Source organism: Eulemur rufifrons, chromosome 16 (genome assembly GCF_041146395.1).
Source record: "Eulemur rufifrons isolate Redbay chromosome 16, OSU_ERuf_1, whole genome shotgun sequence".
Lineage (NCBI taxonomy): Eukaryota > Metazoa > Chordata > Mammalia > Primates > Lemuridae > Eulemur > Eulemur rufifrons.
Window position 1 is genome coordinate 24159012 of NC_090998.1, and position 20862 is coordinate 24179873.

General features: G+C 35.5%; 1 protein-coding gene across 3 annotated transcripts in view; it reads right to left on the minus strand.

Moving 5' to 3' along the window:
* ITPR2 (inositol 1,4,5-trisphosphate receptor type 2) overlaps nucleotides 1-20862 on the minus strand; it is a 462476-nt gene that overhangs the window by 127123 nt on the left and 314491 nt on the right. For 2 of the 3 annotated variants that reach the window (XM_069490734.1, XM_069490733.1), the window contains exons 41-45: nucleotides 19968-20224; nucleotides 17958-18158; nucleotides 15336-15446; nucleotides 11612-11707; nucleotides 9998-10120 (exon numbers count right to left, since the gene is read on the minus strand). In XM_069490734.1, coding sequence (XP_069346835.1) covers nucleotides 9998-10120; nucleotides 11612-11707; nucleotides 15336-15446; nucleotides 17958-18158; nucleotides 19968-20224 — 788 coding nt within the window. The remainder of the gene's footprint in view (nucleotides 1-9997; nucleotides 10121-11611; nucleotides 11708-15335; nucleotides 15447-17957; nucleotides 18159-19967; nucleotides 20225-20862) is intronic. The other variant, XM_069490735.1, reaches the window with a different exon arrangement.

The following is a 20862-nucleotide window of genomic DNA, read 5'->3' on the forward strand; positions in this document are numbered from 1 at the left end:
GCAAAGAGGTGAACAGAAAAAGTCTCTAAGGAAAACATTTTTAAGTAGTCTGAGTGATATATACATTTCACATGATTTCAGTATAAATTAAAATTTAGCTAGAGTAATTTACAGGCATAGCTCTTAAAATGAATGTAGTTCAAGCAATTGTAGTTATGAAATAGATTTTTTTTTTTTTTTTTAGACTTGGTTTCACTTTGTTGCCCAGGCTGGAGTACAGTGGCACAATCATAGCTCACTGCAGCCTTAAAATCTTGGGCTCAAACAATCCTCCTGCCTCAGTCTCCTGAGTAGGTGGGACTACAGGTGCATGCCACCAGGCCTGGCTAATGTTTAAATATTTTGTAGAGACAGGGCCTTACTATGTTGCCCAGGCTGGTCTCAAACTCCTGGCCTCAAATAATCCTCCAGCCTTGGCCTCCCAAAGTGCCAGGATTATAGACATGAGTCAACACATCCAGCAGAAATAGAATTTTGGAAAAAAAAATGGATTAAGACTATCAGGACATCTAGAAAATTTCCTCAGCATGACATAAGTTAAATACTTAAATATTAGTTGTATTTAATTCACACAATCCTTAAAACACCATGGCCATTCCTGTTGTCCCTTCTCTCTCTTTCTCGCTCTCTCTCCAGAAAGTTAAGAAAGAAATATTGGCTTTGGTTAGGGACAGGATAACAGTCCAGTGGTCTGAAATATGCTAGAAAATGTTATGTATTTTCCTTTTTTGGGGGGAAAAATCATAAAAGCCCTGCCTGATATCTCTAGCTCTCCCGATAAACTTTGAATTCATTGGATATAGTTGAAGTCAGAGCAGACAGAAGGAGTCAGAGCCACAGCAACAGCCTTCTACGTTGCTAGAATCCAGACTGATGTTCTAGAATTATGTCATTCAGAAATAAATACGTATCTAACAAATATGGGATGTTAAACAAAAAAATAATTGCTTCCACTGAACCTGTCTTCATGATTCTTACACCAAACTAACAATTAGGGAGTCCAAATTCAATCCATTTCCTAGATTGCATGTTTTATTGCTCCCATTAACCATGAATTTGAGAGGTCATTTACATGGCTGTAACCCAAGGATTCTTAACTAAGAAAAATATGAAAGTGAAAAATATGTAAGTACCTATTAGAAGATTTAACACATTAACTGCCATGTGAGTTGTACTTAACTCATGCTAGTTTTGAGCCCGGGGCCTCGTGAAGCATATGTAACTCACATATCTCTTTACCTCGGGAGCCACGTGGTGTGTAGGCAACGCTGCCATGCTGTAGCACACATGTTACGTGATGGGTGGCCCCCTGGGCAAAACCCTGCAGTTGGTTCGTGACAATCTTACTTGTTGATGTTCTTATTGTTACAACTAATATTGACAATTTAATTGCATATAACTCACGCACAGAAAACAATAAAAAATAAAATGTTCATTCAATTAGAAAGGATCATTTTGTTTTCAAAGTTTTTATTCTATTTTCATAATAAAGGACCATGACCCTAAGGGAAAAAAATTTTTTTTAGTGTGGCAGTCAATGTGTTAAATCTATTATATAATAATCTAGGCATTTTTCTCACTATATTTTTTTCTTTGGAAAGTTTCCTTTTCGAAAATGTGGTCTTGTGGTTGCCCAGATTTTGTGAATCTACTACTAATTAAGTAGCCAAGACCTACACATATGAAACAATTAAAGAACAATTGTAGGATAATATACAGCATAAGCTAGTGTAAAATTATGTGTGTGGTTTTGGGTGAACATGCCAAATGTAAGAATTCAAAACAAAGAAAAGATCATTGTTGGTTGGAATTTATCTAGGAAATGGGGCAGGTAGGTCTCAATTTGGATTTTAAAGGAACTAAGGTAATACTAAAATGAGTCTTAACAATAGGAGGAGATATTCTATTAGTTCAGAAGAAAGATGGCATCATGAACAAAAGTAAGAAAAGTGCCTTGCAAGAGGGAAGATATTACAGGGTCCTGTCTATGTAGAGTTTACTGACAAGAGTGATCTATAAAACTAAAAAGAAAGTCAATAGCAGTTAAGTAAGATCCTTGACTGCCAGAATGCTATTTAATAATATCACCTTTGTAGGATTCTATTAATCTTATATAGTGCCTATATTACATAAAATATTATCAGCATGCATGCATTTTTGCAAGAAGTTATTCCCCCAAACTCTTCCTGGGCATCTACTATATTCTAGGCACTGTACTTGGCATGGGAACAGAACAAAATAAAAGATGTATCTGGACACAAGGAATTTATACTGCAGTGGCAGAAATTATCATTAACTTAGATCATGGTGATAATGATAACAGGAAAATATCTTTATACTGTTTTTAAATTATAAATCTTAAACTATATAATATCAAAGCTTTAGAATATATCATGTCCTAGTCATTCTTCATTTATTCACTCATTTGTGCAACATTTGTTAAATGCCTACAATCAGAGTCATTACAGTTACCAAAGATGCTTACTCAATTCAGATTATTGTAGTTCATTTTCATTTCATTCAAAGACATTTCACCAAAGAAGATATACTGGGAGCAAAAAACATTTGAAAATATAAGCAACATCCTTCAGCCATTATGAAAAATGCAAACCACAATGCAATATCACTACACACCTATGTAAATGTCTAAAATTAAAAATAATAAAAATATAATTTGCATTTCCCTGATGATTAGTGATGTGGAACATTTTTCATGTGTTGGCCACTTTTCTATTTCATTTGAAAAAATTCTGCTCATGTCTTTTTCCCACTTTTTGATTAGGTTGTTCACTTTTTTGTTGTTATTTGTTTGAATTCTTTGTAAATTCTGGATATTAGTCCTTTTTTGGGTGTATAGTTTGTGAATATTTTCTCCATTCTGTAAGTTGTCTGTTTACTCTTGATTGTTTCCTTTGCTGTGCAGAGGCTTTTTAATTTAATTAGGCCCCGCTGACTTATTTTTGTTGTTGCTGCATTTGCCATTGGGGCCTTAGTCATACATTTTTTTGCCTAGGCTCATGATGTCTAGATACACCATTTCACCCCTGTCAGAATGGCCCTTATTAAAAAGTCAAAAAACAACAGATGCTGGCTGGATGCAGAGAGAAAGGAACCCTAATACACTATTGGTGAGACTGTAAACTGATAATATAACCCCCGTGGAAAACAGCATGGAAAGTCCTCAAGGAGCTAAAAGTAGACCTACCTTTTGATCCAGCAATCCCACTACTCGGTATCTACCCAAAGGGAAAAAAAATCATTATATCAAAAAACCTGCACTCAAATGTTTACCACAGCACCAATTCACAAATGAAAAGATACAGAATCAACCTAAGTGCCTATCAATTCATGAGTGGATAAAGGAAATGTGGTGTACATATGCCATGGAGTAATACTCAGACATAAAAAGGAAAGAAATGCTTTCGCAGCAACTTGGGTGGAACTGGAGACCATTATCCTAAGTGAAGTATCTCAGGAATGGAAAAACAAACACCAAGTGTTCTCGTTAGTAAGTGGGAACTAAACAATGGGTACACAAGGGGACAAAGAGACCTAAAGAACATCAGAAACTAAGAAGCGGGGAGGTTGGAAGAGGGGTGAAGAATAAAAACTTACCTATTGGATACAATGGACACTGGCCTGTTGATGGGCACACCGAAAGCCCTGACTTCAGCATTATGCAGTGTATTGATGTAACAAAATCGTTTGTGCCCTCTTAATATTTTGAAATTAAAAACAATAGAATAGCAAGAGTTCAACTTGAAAAAAAAATAATAAAAAATTAAAAAATAGTGATAACACTGAAAACAAACAAACAAACAAACAAAGATGTAAGTCAATACCACGTAGAATTCCTATCAATATTACCAAAAGAAGTTCCTCTCCAAAATATCTATGGTGCATTTTTGCAGAAGCTGTTCCCTCTGCCTGGAATGTCTTCCCCCATCCTTCTAGCCTTCATGATTCAGTTCAGGGGTCATCTCTTCCATGCAGCCTCTCCTGATTTCTAGGGGAAGTGCATTTTGTGTATGCCTCCACTGTAATACAACTACATTAAATTACAATGATTTTTCTGTCTCCCTCTCCCCCTTATATACACCTCATTGTAAGCTTCTTGATTGTACCTTTATTCATCTTTTCATCTTAGCAACTAGCGTAATGCCTGACATAAATGTCAATAAACGCTCTGGAATGACTGTCTTTGAAAAATGAGCCTGAGGTGAATTGTATGTGATTTACTTTAATATTCAAGTACTAATAGCTGGTTTGGCGAGTAGAGGTCAAGCTACCCAGGTCTTCTTTTGCTCCTTTAAACATGCCAAGCTCATTGCCACTTTTAAGCCACGGGGATGCTCCCCTGAAAGCCGTCCCCCCACCCATTTCATATTGCTGGCTTTTGTGTTTTCACTTAGATCTGGCTTCAATTTCAGCCCCTCAAAGAAAACTCTCTAGATCAACCAATTTCTAGGAGCCTCCAGTTATGGTTTTTCACCACCCCCTATTCTCATTCATTAAGTAGCTTATATAGGTATCTGCTGTCTTTCTGATTTGTCTGCCTACTCTTCGTGCTCCCAGCCAGAACGTGAATTTCCTGAAAGCTGATCTGTTGCTGATCTCCTCTGCTGCTGCATTGCTAGTATCTGGCACAGTGCCTGGCATCTAGCAAGCACTCAACGCATCTATGCAATTGAATGAATGAATGAGCAATGAATTTAACTCCTTTACTCCACAAGTGGTAAACTAAAGGCTCAAGGGCTGCATTCGGCATGCCAGTCAGGTTTGTTTGGCCTGCTCAGCAGTTGTAAATATCTTGAATAAGTTGCCAACTTTTAAGAGTTAGAAGATTCCACATTTTTAAAAAATTTCAAAATTCAAGTTTCTTTAGAAATATCGGGAGAAGTGGAAATCCAGGCCCTGCGATCCCAATTGGGATGTCAGCAGAAGTGAGTAATGGCCCCCTGCTTTGGAAGAGGGGCATCAGACTGTCCCAGCCCTACCTGCACCCAGACCACTCATTCACATGCCCTGTCTGGGCCAGAAGGGGGTTTGGATTTTGGCCCCATCTCCGCTACTAAAGCTTTCTCTGTGGCACATGCTTTACACCACCCTCATGTAATTCCTATAAACCCTGCCCTAATGGGTTTGCAGGAATTTGCTGTTACACTAAATCTTGCAATATGTCTTTAGAGATGAATTAGCATCAGAACTTATTTTCTTATTATTTCTGCATTATAATATGGAAAGATTATATAATTATATACAAAAACTGAATTCATTATGCACTAGAAGAAAATCTAGGGGAATATTTAACTGATCTCAAAGTGTAAAAGAAAATTATTAAATCATCAAAACATTAAAAGCCGGCCGGGCGCGATGGCTCACGCCTGTAATCCTAGCACTCTGGGAGGCCGAGGCGGGAGGATTGCTTGAGGTCAGGAGTTCGAGACCAGCCTGAGCAAGAGCAAGACCCCATCTCTACTAAAAAAAAAAAAAAAAAATAGAAAGAAATTATCGGGACAACTAAAAATATATAGAAAAAATTAGCCAGGCATGGTGGCACATGCCTGTAGTCCCAGCTACTTGGGAGGCTAAGGCAGAAGGATTGCTTAAGCCCAGGAGTCTGAGGTTGCTGTGAGCTAGGCTGACGCTATGGCACTCTAGCCAGGGCAAAAGAGTGAGACTCTGTCTCAAAAAAACAAACAAACAAACAAACAAAAAAACATTAAAAGCCAATGAATCAGGAAGAAGTAGATATATCTAACATGATGGACAAAGAGTTATTATCCTTAATTACTTTAAAATTCAGTAAGAAAAAAATGAACCTCAATAGAAGAAGGGATAAATACATTTTCAAGTAATTCACAGGAGAAATACAAATGACCAAAAAGATAGTCCATTTTACTAGTAATCCAAAAGATGTTAATCAAAACATGATTTCCCTTTCATTTGTCATGCATTAATTCATTCAACAAAGATTTGTGGAGTGATCACTATGTTCCAAACGCTATCAGTTTGGCAAAGATTTTTTTAAATGGTAATAATTTTAGCATTCAGTAAGGTAAGTACCATCATAAACTGTGGAAAACAATTTAACAATATGCATCAAGAACCATAAAATAGTTACTACTCTGTGACCCAGTAATTAAACTTCTTGGAATTTATCCTAGGGAAAGAATCAGTGTGGCAGACAAAGATTAATGTATGAGGATGTTAATCATACCATAATTTATAATATCAAGCATGTTAGAAACCTAAATGTCTAACAATAAGAAGTGATTAAATAAATTATGGTACATTCAAATGATGAACAATTATGTAGACATTAAAATTACATTTTCAAAGACCATTTAGTGATATGAGAAAGTGCTCATAAAAAATTTTCAAGCCTGTATTTTGAAAAGAATTTTATATAACCAATTAAAGTGATCCATTCTTTCTGGCCTTACGATCTAGGAGTTATTTTTCTTTTCCACAGCTTGCTATCTAATACTTCTCCTCATCTTACAAAGCATATAATGTTTCTCCATATATTTCTTACTCTAGGTGGGCATTAAATGAAGGGTCTTATACAGAAAGACAGAAATTGGTACGTGGGACCATAGAACCAATATGGCTTAACATATATTAAACATATACAAAGTAACGAACAGTGCTTCAGACTGTGGGCAGTGATTGTTTCTACAGATAACAAGAATAAAGAGGAGAAGGAATAGGAAGAACCCAGAATATAAAACAACAAGACTAGAGCAGAGAGATGGGGCAGAGAGGAACAGGATAGCATGCAGAAGACAGAGAGTCAAAAAAGGACACATAGCTGAATTTTAAGGAAATTCTCAGCCTGACACCATAGTATTAGAAATTAAGAAATTCCCTTTTTGATGTATTTATAGTTTTATGTAGATCAGACAAGACACTTACAAGAAGCATTATTTGCTTCTTGTAACACCAACCACAGGAAGGGCCAAAAGGGATGTCATGGCAGAAAAAGCAGAACTACTCCACTGACATGAAAAGAATAACAACAAAAATTGAAAGTCTGAGAGCACCAGAATAAACTGTCTGTGCAAAAGATGATTATAGTAAAACAAGGAGGAAGTTGCATCTTGGTTTTGGAATTACTGAACCCTGCAAAGGCAGAAACCAATCTGCACGGTCATTTGCGTTTAGGAGCCAAATGATTCCATATCCACAATAAAAATAGTGAAACCTCGACTTGGTCAAACCCCTATGGCACAACTACATGGCCACTTCTAAAGCAAAGCTTACGACCACTGCTCATTTGCATTTGTGCCTTGGTGTGGGAGCTATTTAGATAACAGTTCACAAGAAACTTGGTAACCATGGTTGGCCTCCCAAGAAACCAAATATAATATCCCAGCCCAGAGAAAGCCGAAAGAGTCACTTGTAGAAGAATCAACAGAACACAGTGAACTCTTTACTGGGAGAGCTGATAATTTTTCATGAAAAATTGGTAGGAGGGAGTCACCCCATAAAAGAACACATCTTATAAGGCGGCAAGGTAACAATTCTTGTGTCACTATAATAAAATAAACAGACAATTGCTTAACTCTATGCTGTCAGTTACATACAACTGGTCCACATATTTTTCCATTCCTATACCCTCTTTGAGTTCTGAGAGGGACCCATATGGATGCTCGTTTCACATAAACTCTTACAATTTAATCACAACGCTTAAAGTATTTGGCAATTCAGAATTTCCTTCTTCCCTTTACTCAGCCTGATCTTTGTTCTCTCTCTCCTTGAAGGCTGGTTTTGTTTATGTACCTCTATACTGTATCTTCGCTGCTCTGCAAACTACTGCTTTTCCAATATTTTGGTTTGGGGAAGTTACAAAAGCCTCTATATATCCACTCAAGTCATTTTCACATTCATTGTCTTCTCTGTTCCTTTCAATAAGTTGTTTTTAACCCCTTGTTACCTTTTTAATACTTCTGAATTTCTGCTCCCTGGATAATTCCACCCTCATCTTTAAATATATCTGTTCTCCTCTTCAAGCACGTTTACAAACTCAAATCAATCAAAATGCTGTCTTCATTTTTAACTTCCTTCATACACAGGCTACTTTATTATATTTTCTTGTATCATCTTTCCATCTATGACCAATTCTTACATTCTTTATCCTCTTTCTCCTTTCTTATCAATATGCAACTTAGCCTTTTTAAAAATTTGTATCTTCTACTCTTATACTTAGTCTGGTTAAAACAGAACTGACCTCACATAAGTCTTTTCTTGACCTTGACTTTTCAATTGTTACTCCTCATATACTGGTGATCTGAGATTGCTTTTTTAAACGTCTCCACGGATGTGGGGTGATTGCACCCAAACATCTGCCACTCTGCTGGTTACAGGGCAAGCTCAGCCGGTCTGCTCATTTCCCACTTAACAGCTTCCTGGTCAGGCCTCGTTCATGGAGCCGTTCACGCGCACAGGGGGACGACCTCCCCAGACAGAGCAAGACTAGCTTTCACTAAAGAAAACAGAAGTGACTCTATTTCCCTAATTCCTTCTTCTAAAACCTATTTAGAACCTATTAGGGCTCATTCTGCCCTAATCTTCCTTGCCTTTTCCCCTCCGCAAAGCTCCAGCTCCCAAAGCATCTCTTTGACTCTGTACACACAACTGTGTCACCACGTTTCTGTGTTCGTTCTAGTAGCCCAATAGGATTTTAATTCTCAGCCTGGCGTTTTTTTCTTTCCACTCACATTCAATCCCTAGTCATTTCTCTGCTAGCTTGACTCAATTCTTATCATGTGATTTCTCTTTCTCTCTAAAATGACACCTTTTCCACATTCCAATTCTCCATTTTTCTGCTTCCTCCAACGTGTCCTTTATCTTGGCTTTCAGTTTCTCAACCCCTAAAATGTCCTTTTGTCTTTCAAGCTATAGCTCATCTTCCCTTACTTCTTTCTGTTATATATTAAATACACGCACTTTGATAGACTATAAGAAACCTCTAAATCTTCTCAATGAGCTAACTATATCATAAAACAACAGCAGCTTTTGTTAATATCTTTTAGAAGCTAACTCCTTCCCAGGAGCTTTTGGAAAAGTCATACCCAAGTTCACATACATTAGATGGTGATATAAAAGTAGAGAAGAGCACAGGAAAGTTCCAAAGAGCATTCTTTAAAAAGAAATCTACTCAGAATCTGACCTTATAATTATCAATGTTTATTCAATCAACTAGGGAAGCAAGAGAAGGGAGAGAATGTCAGTGGGAGAAAATAGTGATAAAGAAAGATTGTGAACATCTACAAAGTTTGAACTTTATTCTGTAAAAGTGAGGGAGCTATGATAGACAAAAGCAAACTGGCAAATGTACTTTTACATTTTACCTGTAAACAAATCTGTATTAGAAGATGCAGATTTAAAGTTGCTCTTCATGTTAATGTTAATGGAATTAAACCTCCTGAATAACACTCATCAGGCACCTGTTTTTATAACTTATAAAATGGAAACAATTCCTCCAAGAAAATTTAAAATGTAGCCTCATCTTTGTTAGAAGTCCAGTGGAAATCAATTAGAGGCTGCCACTTTGAGGCTTCTGCAGAAAGCATGCCAATCTATAATTCATCAAGGAGGCCAGAGGCTGCCTGCCAGCTCTGTCCTAGTGCGACCCTAGGTACCCCTTCCTTCACGCTCCCTTCCCAATAAGCCTCTCCGCCTCTCTCCTTTGGGACTTCTCTTTGTTGCGTGGTTTGCCTCCTGCTCAGGCTCTGACACGTGCCTGCCTCCTCCCTCTTGGCCTGACAGTTTTGGGTGCTGAGTATTGTTTCCTTGTGACTTGTCCCCCTAGCATTCCCTGGGGTGCACAGTCAGGCATCCTGGGAGCTTGCTTTTCTCTTTAGTCCAAACCTAGGACAGCAAGTGCTGAATAAATGAAGGAACCAGAACTTGAAAGTACCACAACAAGCCACTGACATAAAACATGATTGACAGGATAAGCAAAATAAAATAAAGATATAAAATGTGACACCTGATGGGCCAGAATATAGATATTGTGTCCAACATCTTTTGGAGAAACACCATCATCTCCACCCTCGTCATCCCCATGATCACATTCCAATCCTTGGTTGTAGGCATTTTTCATCACATCCACCTAGCGACAAAAAAAAAAAAAAAAGGCTTGAAATGCCACAAACAACATCCATTCTAACTTGTTGATGAAATATAATTAAAAACTGGGAGGCTTCATGAGACTCCAAAATATAAGAGGATTCTAAATGAAAATGGCCTTGGAAACCATCTTTATTTAAATGAAGACGTTAGAAGTTTCCTACAATATTCCCCTTTCCCTTGGGAAATTTTGCTTTGATTTTTGAATGTTGATAATGCCAAAGTTCCCATGAATTAGGAGAATCTGGAACCCTGCTAAGCATCCATTATTTATTAAGCGCCCACCAGGTAACGGGGAGACATGATGCTGGATATTGTACTGGGTGCTGAAGGTCCGGCAGTGGACAGAACACAGTATCCACCTTCAAGGAACTTCCTGTCCAGTGGGTGAGTCGATAGGTAAAGAGGCAAACACAACAGAGGTCGCCAGTCTTGCAGCAGGGCTAAGTGTGAGGCTCCCAGGGAGCCCAGAACAGCTGCACCTAACTCAGGAAAGAGGCTGAGGGTGGGCCACAAGGAGGAAGTGGACGATGAGATAGTGTGTTGTCTGAAGAGCAAACAGCATGTTCAAAAGGCGATTGTGCAATGCTGTTGTTGAATAGATGCACAATTCATTGCCCCATTTAACCATAGGCTGGGACATCTATTGCTGCTCTTAACCCACTACCTGCAGATCTAGACTCTCATTAAACATATGTTAAATCAAACTGCATCTTCTCTCTCACCTTATGTGCCCTCCTGAGTGCATTCTTTACCAGTAAAGTGAGAGCAAGAGCGTGTGGTGCCAGCCTTCCATGGGATTTCCCCATAGCACCAACAATGGTGCCAATGAGAATGGGAATTAATCATTGGGGCACTGAGCTATACGGTTTGAGTATGTTCTCAATGCTTTTGAAATCCAATGCTTTTAAAACATGCCTACAGTCCCTCGAAATTTGCATGTTATGAGTGAGAAAGAAAATATAACTTCTACAATAGGAAGATCCACTAATGATCTCTGTGGAATCTCCATCAAGGCTCTGCACAGTTTCCTCTAGGCCAAGCATTGTACAACATTCCTCCAAAAGAATAATTACAAATGATATGGGTTTTATTTTTATTTTTCAGAAAGATGTATAAATAAAATTTTTGAGGAGTACAAACATTTTTTTTACATACTTTCCTCATATATGCCAATAAACTATTAATATTAAACTAAAGCCAACTTTTTTTTCTGACAAAACACATTTGCATATAGTTTAGTACACTGACAATTTGGTTAAGAAAAGTGCTTGGAGTGGATATAATTACTGAAGCCCTAAGGTGCCTTTGCCATCACAGGGCCTTCTGAAGTATTCGTGATGCTAGGTCATGATGTTCCATTACACCTCGGTAGAGCAGTGAGAGTCGCTAGACTTTTTTTCTGACATGCATACTGTAAAATTGTCCCTTTTAGGCTACACATTATTAACACAGCTTTTAAAAGTTTTCTTACCAGTTCCCTGGGTCTCATGTTAAAGAGAATTCTTTCTGCATTCTCGCTGTCATGTCTGCTCTCCATAATGGCCAGCAAAAGCTTGGAGGCGTTGTTCTGGAGACACAGATTGAGTTAATGCGCATGCAAAGTCTATTTCATGGATTAACGATCCTCTGCATTTGTTTTAATTGAGATTACTGGGGCTATTTTTTTTTTAATCAAACAGAATTTAAAACTGCTAATTTCTTTTGTCTTTTAAGATTTTAAAACAGAATGTTTTACTTCATTGTCAACACAAAGTAAAATTAATGAATCATGAGAGACATGTTATAAGGGATATTTTAAATATTGGTGAAAAGGTGCTTTAAATGCAACGTTGACTTACTATATACTACAGTAAAGTATGATCATATTTTTCTTCACTATTTCCTAAATAGGCATTTCTATGATGACATTTTAACAAGAAAATAAGGTGAACAAGGATCAATGACATATTTTACAGAAATAGTATATAATTTAAAGAATTTAGCAACATTGTTTTTAAGATGAAATCTTAATATATATTGGAAAATTAAAACTTCAAATAAATCTGAGCAATAATTAGAATTAATCTAAATTCATGAGTCAGAAATATAAATTTGCAGTATATATGCAACATGTTTTCCATCTGGGTTGTAGAAGAATAATATTTTCTATTTTTGTTTACTAGAGGATGAAAATGGCTTATGTTGTCTTTGATGTGTTCTAATTCGGTGTATAAATATGTTGTCTCAAACATTTTCACCTATAGATACCAAAAATGTTTCTGATACAATTTATAATCCAAAACAGGTACCTCAGAGTCACAAAAAGTCTTGTCACAGAAAGTACAATACCCCAAACATTTTGAAAAATGTTTCTTTACACTGTGCTTTTAATAGCAATGTCATAGAAATTTCTCAAGTTGCAAATAATAAAATATATCCAGAAGATATTTCTACAGTGTTTTTATAATATTCATTTAGATAAAAATCTTAACCTTCACATATAATCTTTGACAGGAGTACAAAAGAAGTTAAGGCAAATGCCTTTAAGATACTTCTAGTGACTCAAAGTTAACATCTTATAGAATAAAAACTTAAATTGAATCAGTGTTCAATCTAGGTAGACATTCACCACACAAATTTTGTTAAGGTTATGCAAATTAATTCTACTGCATAGTTTTAATACCAAATTCTACTCAACTATTTTTTCTCTCAAAAGTACAGCCTAAATATCATATTAAGCAACTAATATTAGCAATAATGATGATGAAGACAATGATTATGACACCAATGTCACTAACCCATCATGAAAAGATTTTAGTACTTTGGGATGGGAGGAAGTATTATCTTTTTCTGTTCTATTTTCATATTTTGCAGATTTGTACCAATCCCAAAATCCACTTCTATAATCTAGTACTCCACATAAACAGCATATCAAAAAAATAAGGTTCCATGATTAGTGGAGAGCTGAAATCCTTAGAGTGATCTGAACAGACCTCCATGGATTTCCAAGCTAAAACCTTGGCATCACTAACAGCGCTCTCTAATGAGCCATGCTCAGTAGACCCAATACATGATACCTTAAAAATATATCCAATTTCAGAATGCTATTGGCAATGTGGCATTTTTTTCTAACTAATCTTCTTTTTCATACTATGTCAGAAGAATAGAAATCTTGTAAATGATCTATGACATATGAATCAATTTGAAAGTACAAGAGTCTATACATAGTGAAAAATCAAATGGAAGTGTCAGTGTTTATAGGGGATTTTCTTCCAAAAGAAATCAGAGTCTTAAAAAAAAAAACCCTACCTATTTACAAGTTAAGCATGTCATATTCACAGCTTACTTATGCAAATGAAAATAAAAAGTAAGGACAAGATATATACACAAAAAATTCATAGAATCTTACATTAAATGAGTATACAAAGTATACTCAAAATTATGGATGATTTAGCAATCCAATTCATAAAACCTTAATATTTTTAATACAGTATTTCTATGTTACAGAGAATTTATTACTTAAAGCATCCTGTTCATTAAAGCCCCTCAAATTTGCCAGTATATATGTCATTCAGTCTTACAAACATTGTTCTCATGTTAGCAATATGTACAAAACCCCACAGATGGTTTAGAAAGGTATACTCATTGTATTAAGTAAAAAACTATACTTTAAATATTTCAAGTCAAGTCCATACAATATTTGGTATTGTAGACATACCTTGATTTATCCAACTATCATATTTTAAAAGGTGTAAATAAATTTTACTTCTTGAAATAAATAAAAATTTAAATACTTTTTTCAAAAGCATTTATATTTAAGTAACTAAGAATATCTTTGTGCTATTAAGTCATACCCCATCATTTAATTTTTTTACATAGGTTTTGATTTGTAAATAATCTATATGCCTATACTTTAAATTGGTGAGTCATTCAGTATTTGCTCCCATTAAGTTATATTAATTAAAAATGAGATTTAAAGGTATAGTCTTTAATGAAGCGTTTAAAAAGCCAAAGATCAAGTCCTCTCTGTATTGTTTCTTTATAAATTATGGTTAAAGATGAATTTAATATAAAATAACAAAAATGTTTCTAATAACTCAAATTAAGCTGACTGTCCTATATGCCTGGACTGGTTTACTAACTGAAGCATGATACTAACGAGCAAATGGCACAAGTACAGTCTATGTAAGGATCACCTTCATTCTAATCTATGAATAGAAAGATCCAAAGAATATACATATTGCAAATGAAAACAGTAAAAAATTAAAAACTCATCTCTTCTATTAAAGGAAGCACTTGCTTACTAAGAGCCTTTAGCACAATCTTCACGTAAGATATACCATCATATATCTAAAGCTATGTTTAGATAGAGAATTACAAAAATATCATTCCTATTCTTCTTGGCCATAAATTTACCTATACAAAGTTAAACTTAATTATATATTCACTATGATATTGGATACACCTGGCTTTACAGACAAATTGTATTTAACCAATGATTTTTTTATCTGCTTAATACTAAACACAATAATGTGGTCTTTAATAATTCATAATTCATCTCAATTGCATATCATGCCTCAGCATTTGGGCTTTAAAAAGTTTCTTGTAGATTAATTTGTCTATTTCCATTTGAACTAAGATAATTTTTTTTAAAAATGTTACTGTGCTCCTGAGCTCTGATAAATGGAGCTGCTAAGAAGTGTGTCCAGGGCTTAAATTAAAGGAATCTCTTAAAAGGAGTGTGACCATCACAAAGTATTTTGGGGAAAAAATAAAATTTTAATGTAAAAGAGAACAACTTTTAGAAAGAAGAGAGTCATAAAACTAAAATGCAGCACTCCTTTGACTGTCTAATTGTGACTTGCTAAATGTAATTCTGTAGTCAAGGTGAATTAAAAATACATGGTATAGTAAATGTTGAGCTCCTTTTGCTTCTCTATATAATGAAAAATATAAAATAAAAACAGAGGGGAAGTAGTGAAAGAAAGTGGGTGCTTGAAGAACTTCTAGTAAAGGACCCTGCCATTCAACATGACATCAAAGTTAATTTGCATTTTATCAGGAATTTAGTGAACATTGTGCTTTCACTATCCCTTTCTGTCTTGATTAGCTGAAAATATGATAATATCTTCCTTTTTACAAGAATCAACTCTGAAAGGTAGTTTTATGCCATAGAAAACGTAACTTTCCCTGCCTGAATGGTGAATTTACTCTACCTTTAGTTGGAGCACCAGGTCCATTCGGTATTTACCAAGAGGGTTTATGTCATTTAGAATCAAAGCAATGATGATATCAATCCCATTAGATTCATGAGTAGCAATACAGGTCTAGAAAACAAAATATTTGTAAAATAACATTTTATTCACAGCATAGCATTAGACATCATAAGACATAAAATAACAGAATCACCTTAGTTTTTGATCTTTAAAACATAATTAAGATTTAACTTTGAGCATTTGACTTATTCTTTTGTGTAGGGTCTATTAATTGATGAGTATTGATTAAGTGGCTTTGTATGCAGAACACTGAGAGAGACACTGTGTGAAGCACGTATCTTTTAAAATGAACCATTTTTATAGAATTTTGAAGACCACTGGTTAAGTTAAATACTCTGTGAGTCAATAAATTTTAACCTACCCATTGACAGAGGAGTTCCTTAAACTTAGAATTTTAAGATTTGATCTACCCTAAAAGAATATTCTTATTTATGAAGGAGGTGTGTCCCTCAAACCCATGATTTGTAAGTAAATTTCATAGTACTGATGTAGCATTTTATAGTTCTGATGTAGTGTTTAATTTAACTGCTACCTAATGCTAAATTGGTGGCAAGACACGCTGTTTTGCGTGCCGGGCGGCAGCAGAGACAAGTGATGTGAGAGTCTCCTGATGTTTTGGGGGACACACTGTCAATAATGATGGTTGAGAGAAAAGTCGCATAGATTTCTTAAACTTAGGTGATTTATAGAGGGATCAGGATTGGGGAAAGTTTATAGAACATCCTGAGAGATAAATATATTTTTGAAGGCTAAGAGCGACTGGGTTAGGGTTCTAACCTGAATTTTATAGAACTTAAAATCAGGAACTCATAAGGTGGATTTGTGGGACTGTGTGTTACAATGTAGCACCTTGTCAAAGGGTATGAAAATTAAATTAACTCACCTCACAAAGGGACAGTTAAATGAGAAAGTAAATTCAAGGCGACTTCGAAATAACTGCTTTTTCAGTACGGGCCCCATTTTTTCCTTCATACAAGGAAATTTCACCTCCCTTGACACAGAAGAAAGGTGTTTTCCACCCATTTTCTACATTTCTTAAGGTTCTGCTCATTAAAATGTTTGCCAAACTTAAAGGGAATGTATTTGCGAATCATCTCTAGAATTTCCTAGCAACCTTCTTTGCTTCCACACATTTTCAGAGCATGGAGAATTACATGTGGGGTTCATGTTATTCCATAATTAGCTTTTACTTTTACAGCTTATTTGATTTTAGGAAATTACTTTCAAAACTCAATTGCATTCTCTTATAAGACTAAAACTGGGGAACATTCTCACAGGCTTTCCATGAAATAGTAAAAGAGATATATGATATACACATTTTCTATTATAGATGTATAAAATTTTATCAACAACAAAACCAAATCCCTGAATTTGTGTATTTTTCCTTAACTTTGAATCAACAGTTAGGTTTTCTTGTATCATTGCCCTAGGAGAATGAAATATAATCCAGAAAAATACAAGGCAAAATCCTCAAATTCTTTTAGTATGTCATACGTATATTACGGAAGGGGAAGAATATCCCCATCATGAATTATCAAATTATTTATGCCAATAATTGTCATTTTTTTATTTTATACATCTATGTACGTATGTGTGTATATATATGTTCATACATATATGTGTGCATGCGTAGATATCCTATGCATGTGTATAAGCAGCATATAAATTGCAATTAAGAAAACGCAAATTTATTTTTCACATTTCTTTTCTATGTCAACCATTGATGTTTGATCTCAATGGCTTCTTTGAAATTTATATCCAGAAATATCTGTGACTTGAAAACTTCTTCCAGGATGGATCCATGCCTCGGACGGTAGCTCCGTGAGGACCTGAGCAGAGGCTGGACGGTCAGCTCGTCAACCTCAGGGCCACTCACTCCGTTGCCCTTTACTGACCCAAGTGTTCTGCCTTCTACTCCCACAGTGTGTCCTTGATATCCAAGAAAATGGAATCAGAGACAAATATTCTGGAAAATAGAGTTGAAACTGCCTGCCAAATCTAGTATACTGAAAAGAGCACTCTATTTAGACTCAGAATCAAACATCCCGAGTTGTAAAAATGGCTCTACCGCTTACTGATTCTGTCACTCTGAGACTCTGGAAACTTAATCTTTGAGTCAGAACCTATTCATCAGCCAAATAGGAGCAATAACACCTACTTCATATGTTTACTGTGAGTATAAAAGAGATAATATACACTACCCATTGCAGTGGAGCCAAAGGAGTCAAAGAAAGTTCATTCCACAAACCCCGAAAAGAGTCACTAAAGATGAAAACTGAGTAATGGTCAAGAAACATATTTCACTCTTTTTAGTAAGTTTGATTTTTATCTTGAACATTTTCATGGGAAATTTTTTTTACTATAAAATTAAATAAAAATATGGCAGAGTATCTGCTAGTCTATAATTCAGCCTTTGTAGGTTTTTTTAGGGAAGCAAAAATGTCTGGCAAAGAAAGAAAAGAGATCTTTTAAATGTACACAAAGGTTGGCTCCTTCTCCAACTTGGTCGCTTTGCTAATTAGTCATGAACACCTCTGCGTGAAGAACTGCTTTCGCGGTTACCTGATTTTCATGGCACGGGCCCTGGCAATACTCGGTCAAGCTCTCCAGGGTTTGGTTGACCAGAGCCACATTCTTCTCATTGATGTAGAGACCCAGCAGGCCCAAGCCGCCAGTGGTACTTCCACAAATGCAGTCCAAAAACTGAAGGGTCTCACAGACGAGGTTGTAATTTGTTTTGTTGTTTTGATTCCTCAAGAAGTTCTGAAGGCAAAAGAAAAAGACACTTGAGGGGTTAAAAAAAAAAATCATGGTGCTAATTGTTTTCAGTTCTCTCTACATGTGTGTCTTTCTAATTCAAAAAGATCCCCATGGCAGTGTGGAATGGAATTTCTTTTTGTAAGAAAAGTCTCCACATTAATTAAACTTCTCCTTGGTTTGGGGAGGGGGAGAAAGGCCCTTAGGATTTTCTTCAAGCATATATATTTATCAGCATCATTCATAAGAAACAATTCTCAATGTCATTATCTCAAAACTATATAGAGAAGGTGAAACTAAAAAGAAGTAGGAAAAAGAGAAAGAAAAGGGAAACTAGATTTTCAAGTATAAATGATCCCTTATAAATAGTTCAGCTTCACTATTCCTTGATTTTGAATGATACAACCATTATGGAGGGCAACTTGGAAGCATCTATCATGATTTCAGTTAACATACAGCTCCACTTCCAAGAAGTTGTTCTAGACATACGGACACAAGTACACAAAGAGGTTTTGTAAAAGCAGACTGCTTGTTACAGCAAAAACCAGAAACTGTATCCTACCTGGCGTAATGTCACTGGCTTAAGAGATAATAGTTGCATGCAAACAGTAAAACATTATAAAACTATAAAAAGGAGGTATTTCAATATGTACTGATAAACATAACCTAGCAATTAGTAATTGACTAATAAGGTATATTACTAAATGAGACATGTAAGTTTAGGAACACCTTTTAAAATTAAAAAAAAAAAATTTACCTGCACAAATCAATATGCTTATATATACATAAAAATTTCTGGAAGAAAAAACAATCAGTTAACAGTGTTTTTCTCCAGGGAATAAACCTGGAGAAATAGTAAGCAGGGAGAGGAACTTTCATTTTTTATTTTAATTTAGTTTTTGTTTTTATTAATTTCATTTGTTATTTATTTATTTGAATTTATTTCTACCATTTATTCTTCTTAAAACAAAACTATTTTAAAAGTAACATTTTCCACATTGTTTGATCCCACACTTCTGTCAAATATTTGATCGGATACTACATAATCTCTCAAGAGTGGGGAACCTGAGGCCTCAAGGCCACATGTGGCCTTCTAGATCCTTAAATGCGGCCTATTTACTAAATCCAAATTTTACAGAACAAATCCTTTTATTAAAAGGGATGCATTAGAGAACGATGAAGCTTTTCTTGCCTCTTTTGGTGCTTAAAAAAGAACAATCTTGAAATCAGAAGGGCACAGGTTCCCCATACAAATGCAAAAAAGAGGCCAAAATTCATAGGCACCCCTAAGAGTGACAAAGGGAAATGTAGCAAAGAAGATGAAAGACAACTACATTCAATTGCAAAGGTATCAGCCTTCAATCTTGTAAAAAATCCTCTTCTATCTAACTCTGTTTCTAATTAAGACATACAAATATACTCGGCATCCTCACTCAAGAAATACGAATTGGGTTGGAAATAAGGAAAGTCCTTTAAGTATATGAAACCATGAAAGATACAGATGAGACAAATGTGGCCTTACTCAACAAATACCAGAATACTAAGAATAAACGATGCCCATTGAGGCTAAAAAGTTTGCGTTGAGGATACACAGAATGATACTGTATAAGCCTCATTTTTTTTCTTGCATAAAGGAATTTTCCTTTAATTTTTCTTCACTGATACAAAAGTTTCTTCCCATTTCAGGAGCACACTATTGCTTTTATTGATTATCTTTCCAAAACACTCTCCAAAACGACATGTCAGTTTTATTTGAATTTAATTACTTATAACCATACGCCGTGTTCTCAGCTTTCACACAAACAGGACAAATACCTGCAGTTCGCGGTTGTGATTCTCACACAGCAGCTGAAGGAATCTCAGTATTGGCTGCATGATGGCAATTGCAGGACTCATTGTCACTTCCTCCGCAGACTTTTCCTCAGCACTTCCCGCTTCTGGTCCTGTGCACATAATGTCTATTTCTGGATCCATTTCTCTTCTGTAGACACAATATGCTTTGGAGGTTGCCGAAGAAGCTTCTGTTAGTTGCCCTTTCATTCCCTCTTTTAAATGTAATGATGAATCTCTTACTGAAAATAAAGCAGTACTCTTATATACCTGAACCAATTTCCTTTTGCTAATTAAAAAAAAAAAAGACAACCAGGTATCCACACTCTCTAACAACTGAATTAAAAATCATCTGACAAGAGGTGCAATAATTTCAAAAAAAGGATTTGATGTAGCAACAAACAGTCAAATTCCCAATGAGAAATTAGAAGGATTCATATCTTTCTGATACATATATATATCTCAGAAATATACATATATATATTTCACATATGTGAGAAGGTAGGAAAAATGATGTGACAAACTTCAAAATGTTAATATCTTTATGATTTATATTTAGTACACTGATGATTTTGTCATTTCAAATACCAAGAATCTTTTTCTTGGCACTGGGTGCTAAAATTTCTGTTTTTTAGAGTTTAATTTTCATGGTCACTTAAAAGGTTTGGGGCAGTTATTCTTTACCACGCATGTCACAATGAAATCAAACATTTTTCATGTCTCTGGCTGCCTCGCACTGATTATGTCTCATTTAAGTTTGATCCTGCAGAGATGTTTTAGGGTCAAACCCATGACCAAAATTCTTTATGGATGATCAGAGCCACAGTGGGGGTAATTAAACCAAGAGAAGTGAGATAACAAAGATAAGTGAGATTTAAAC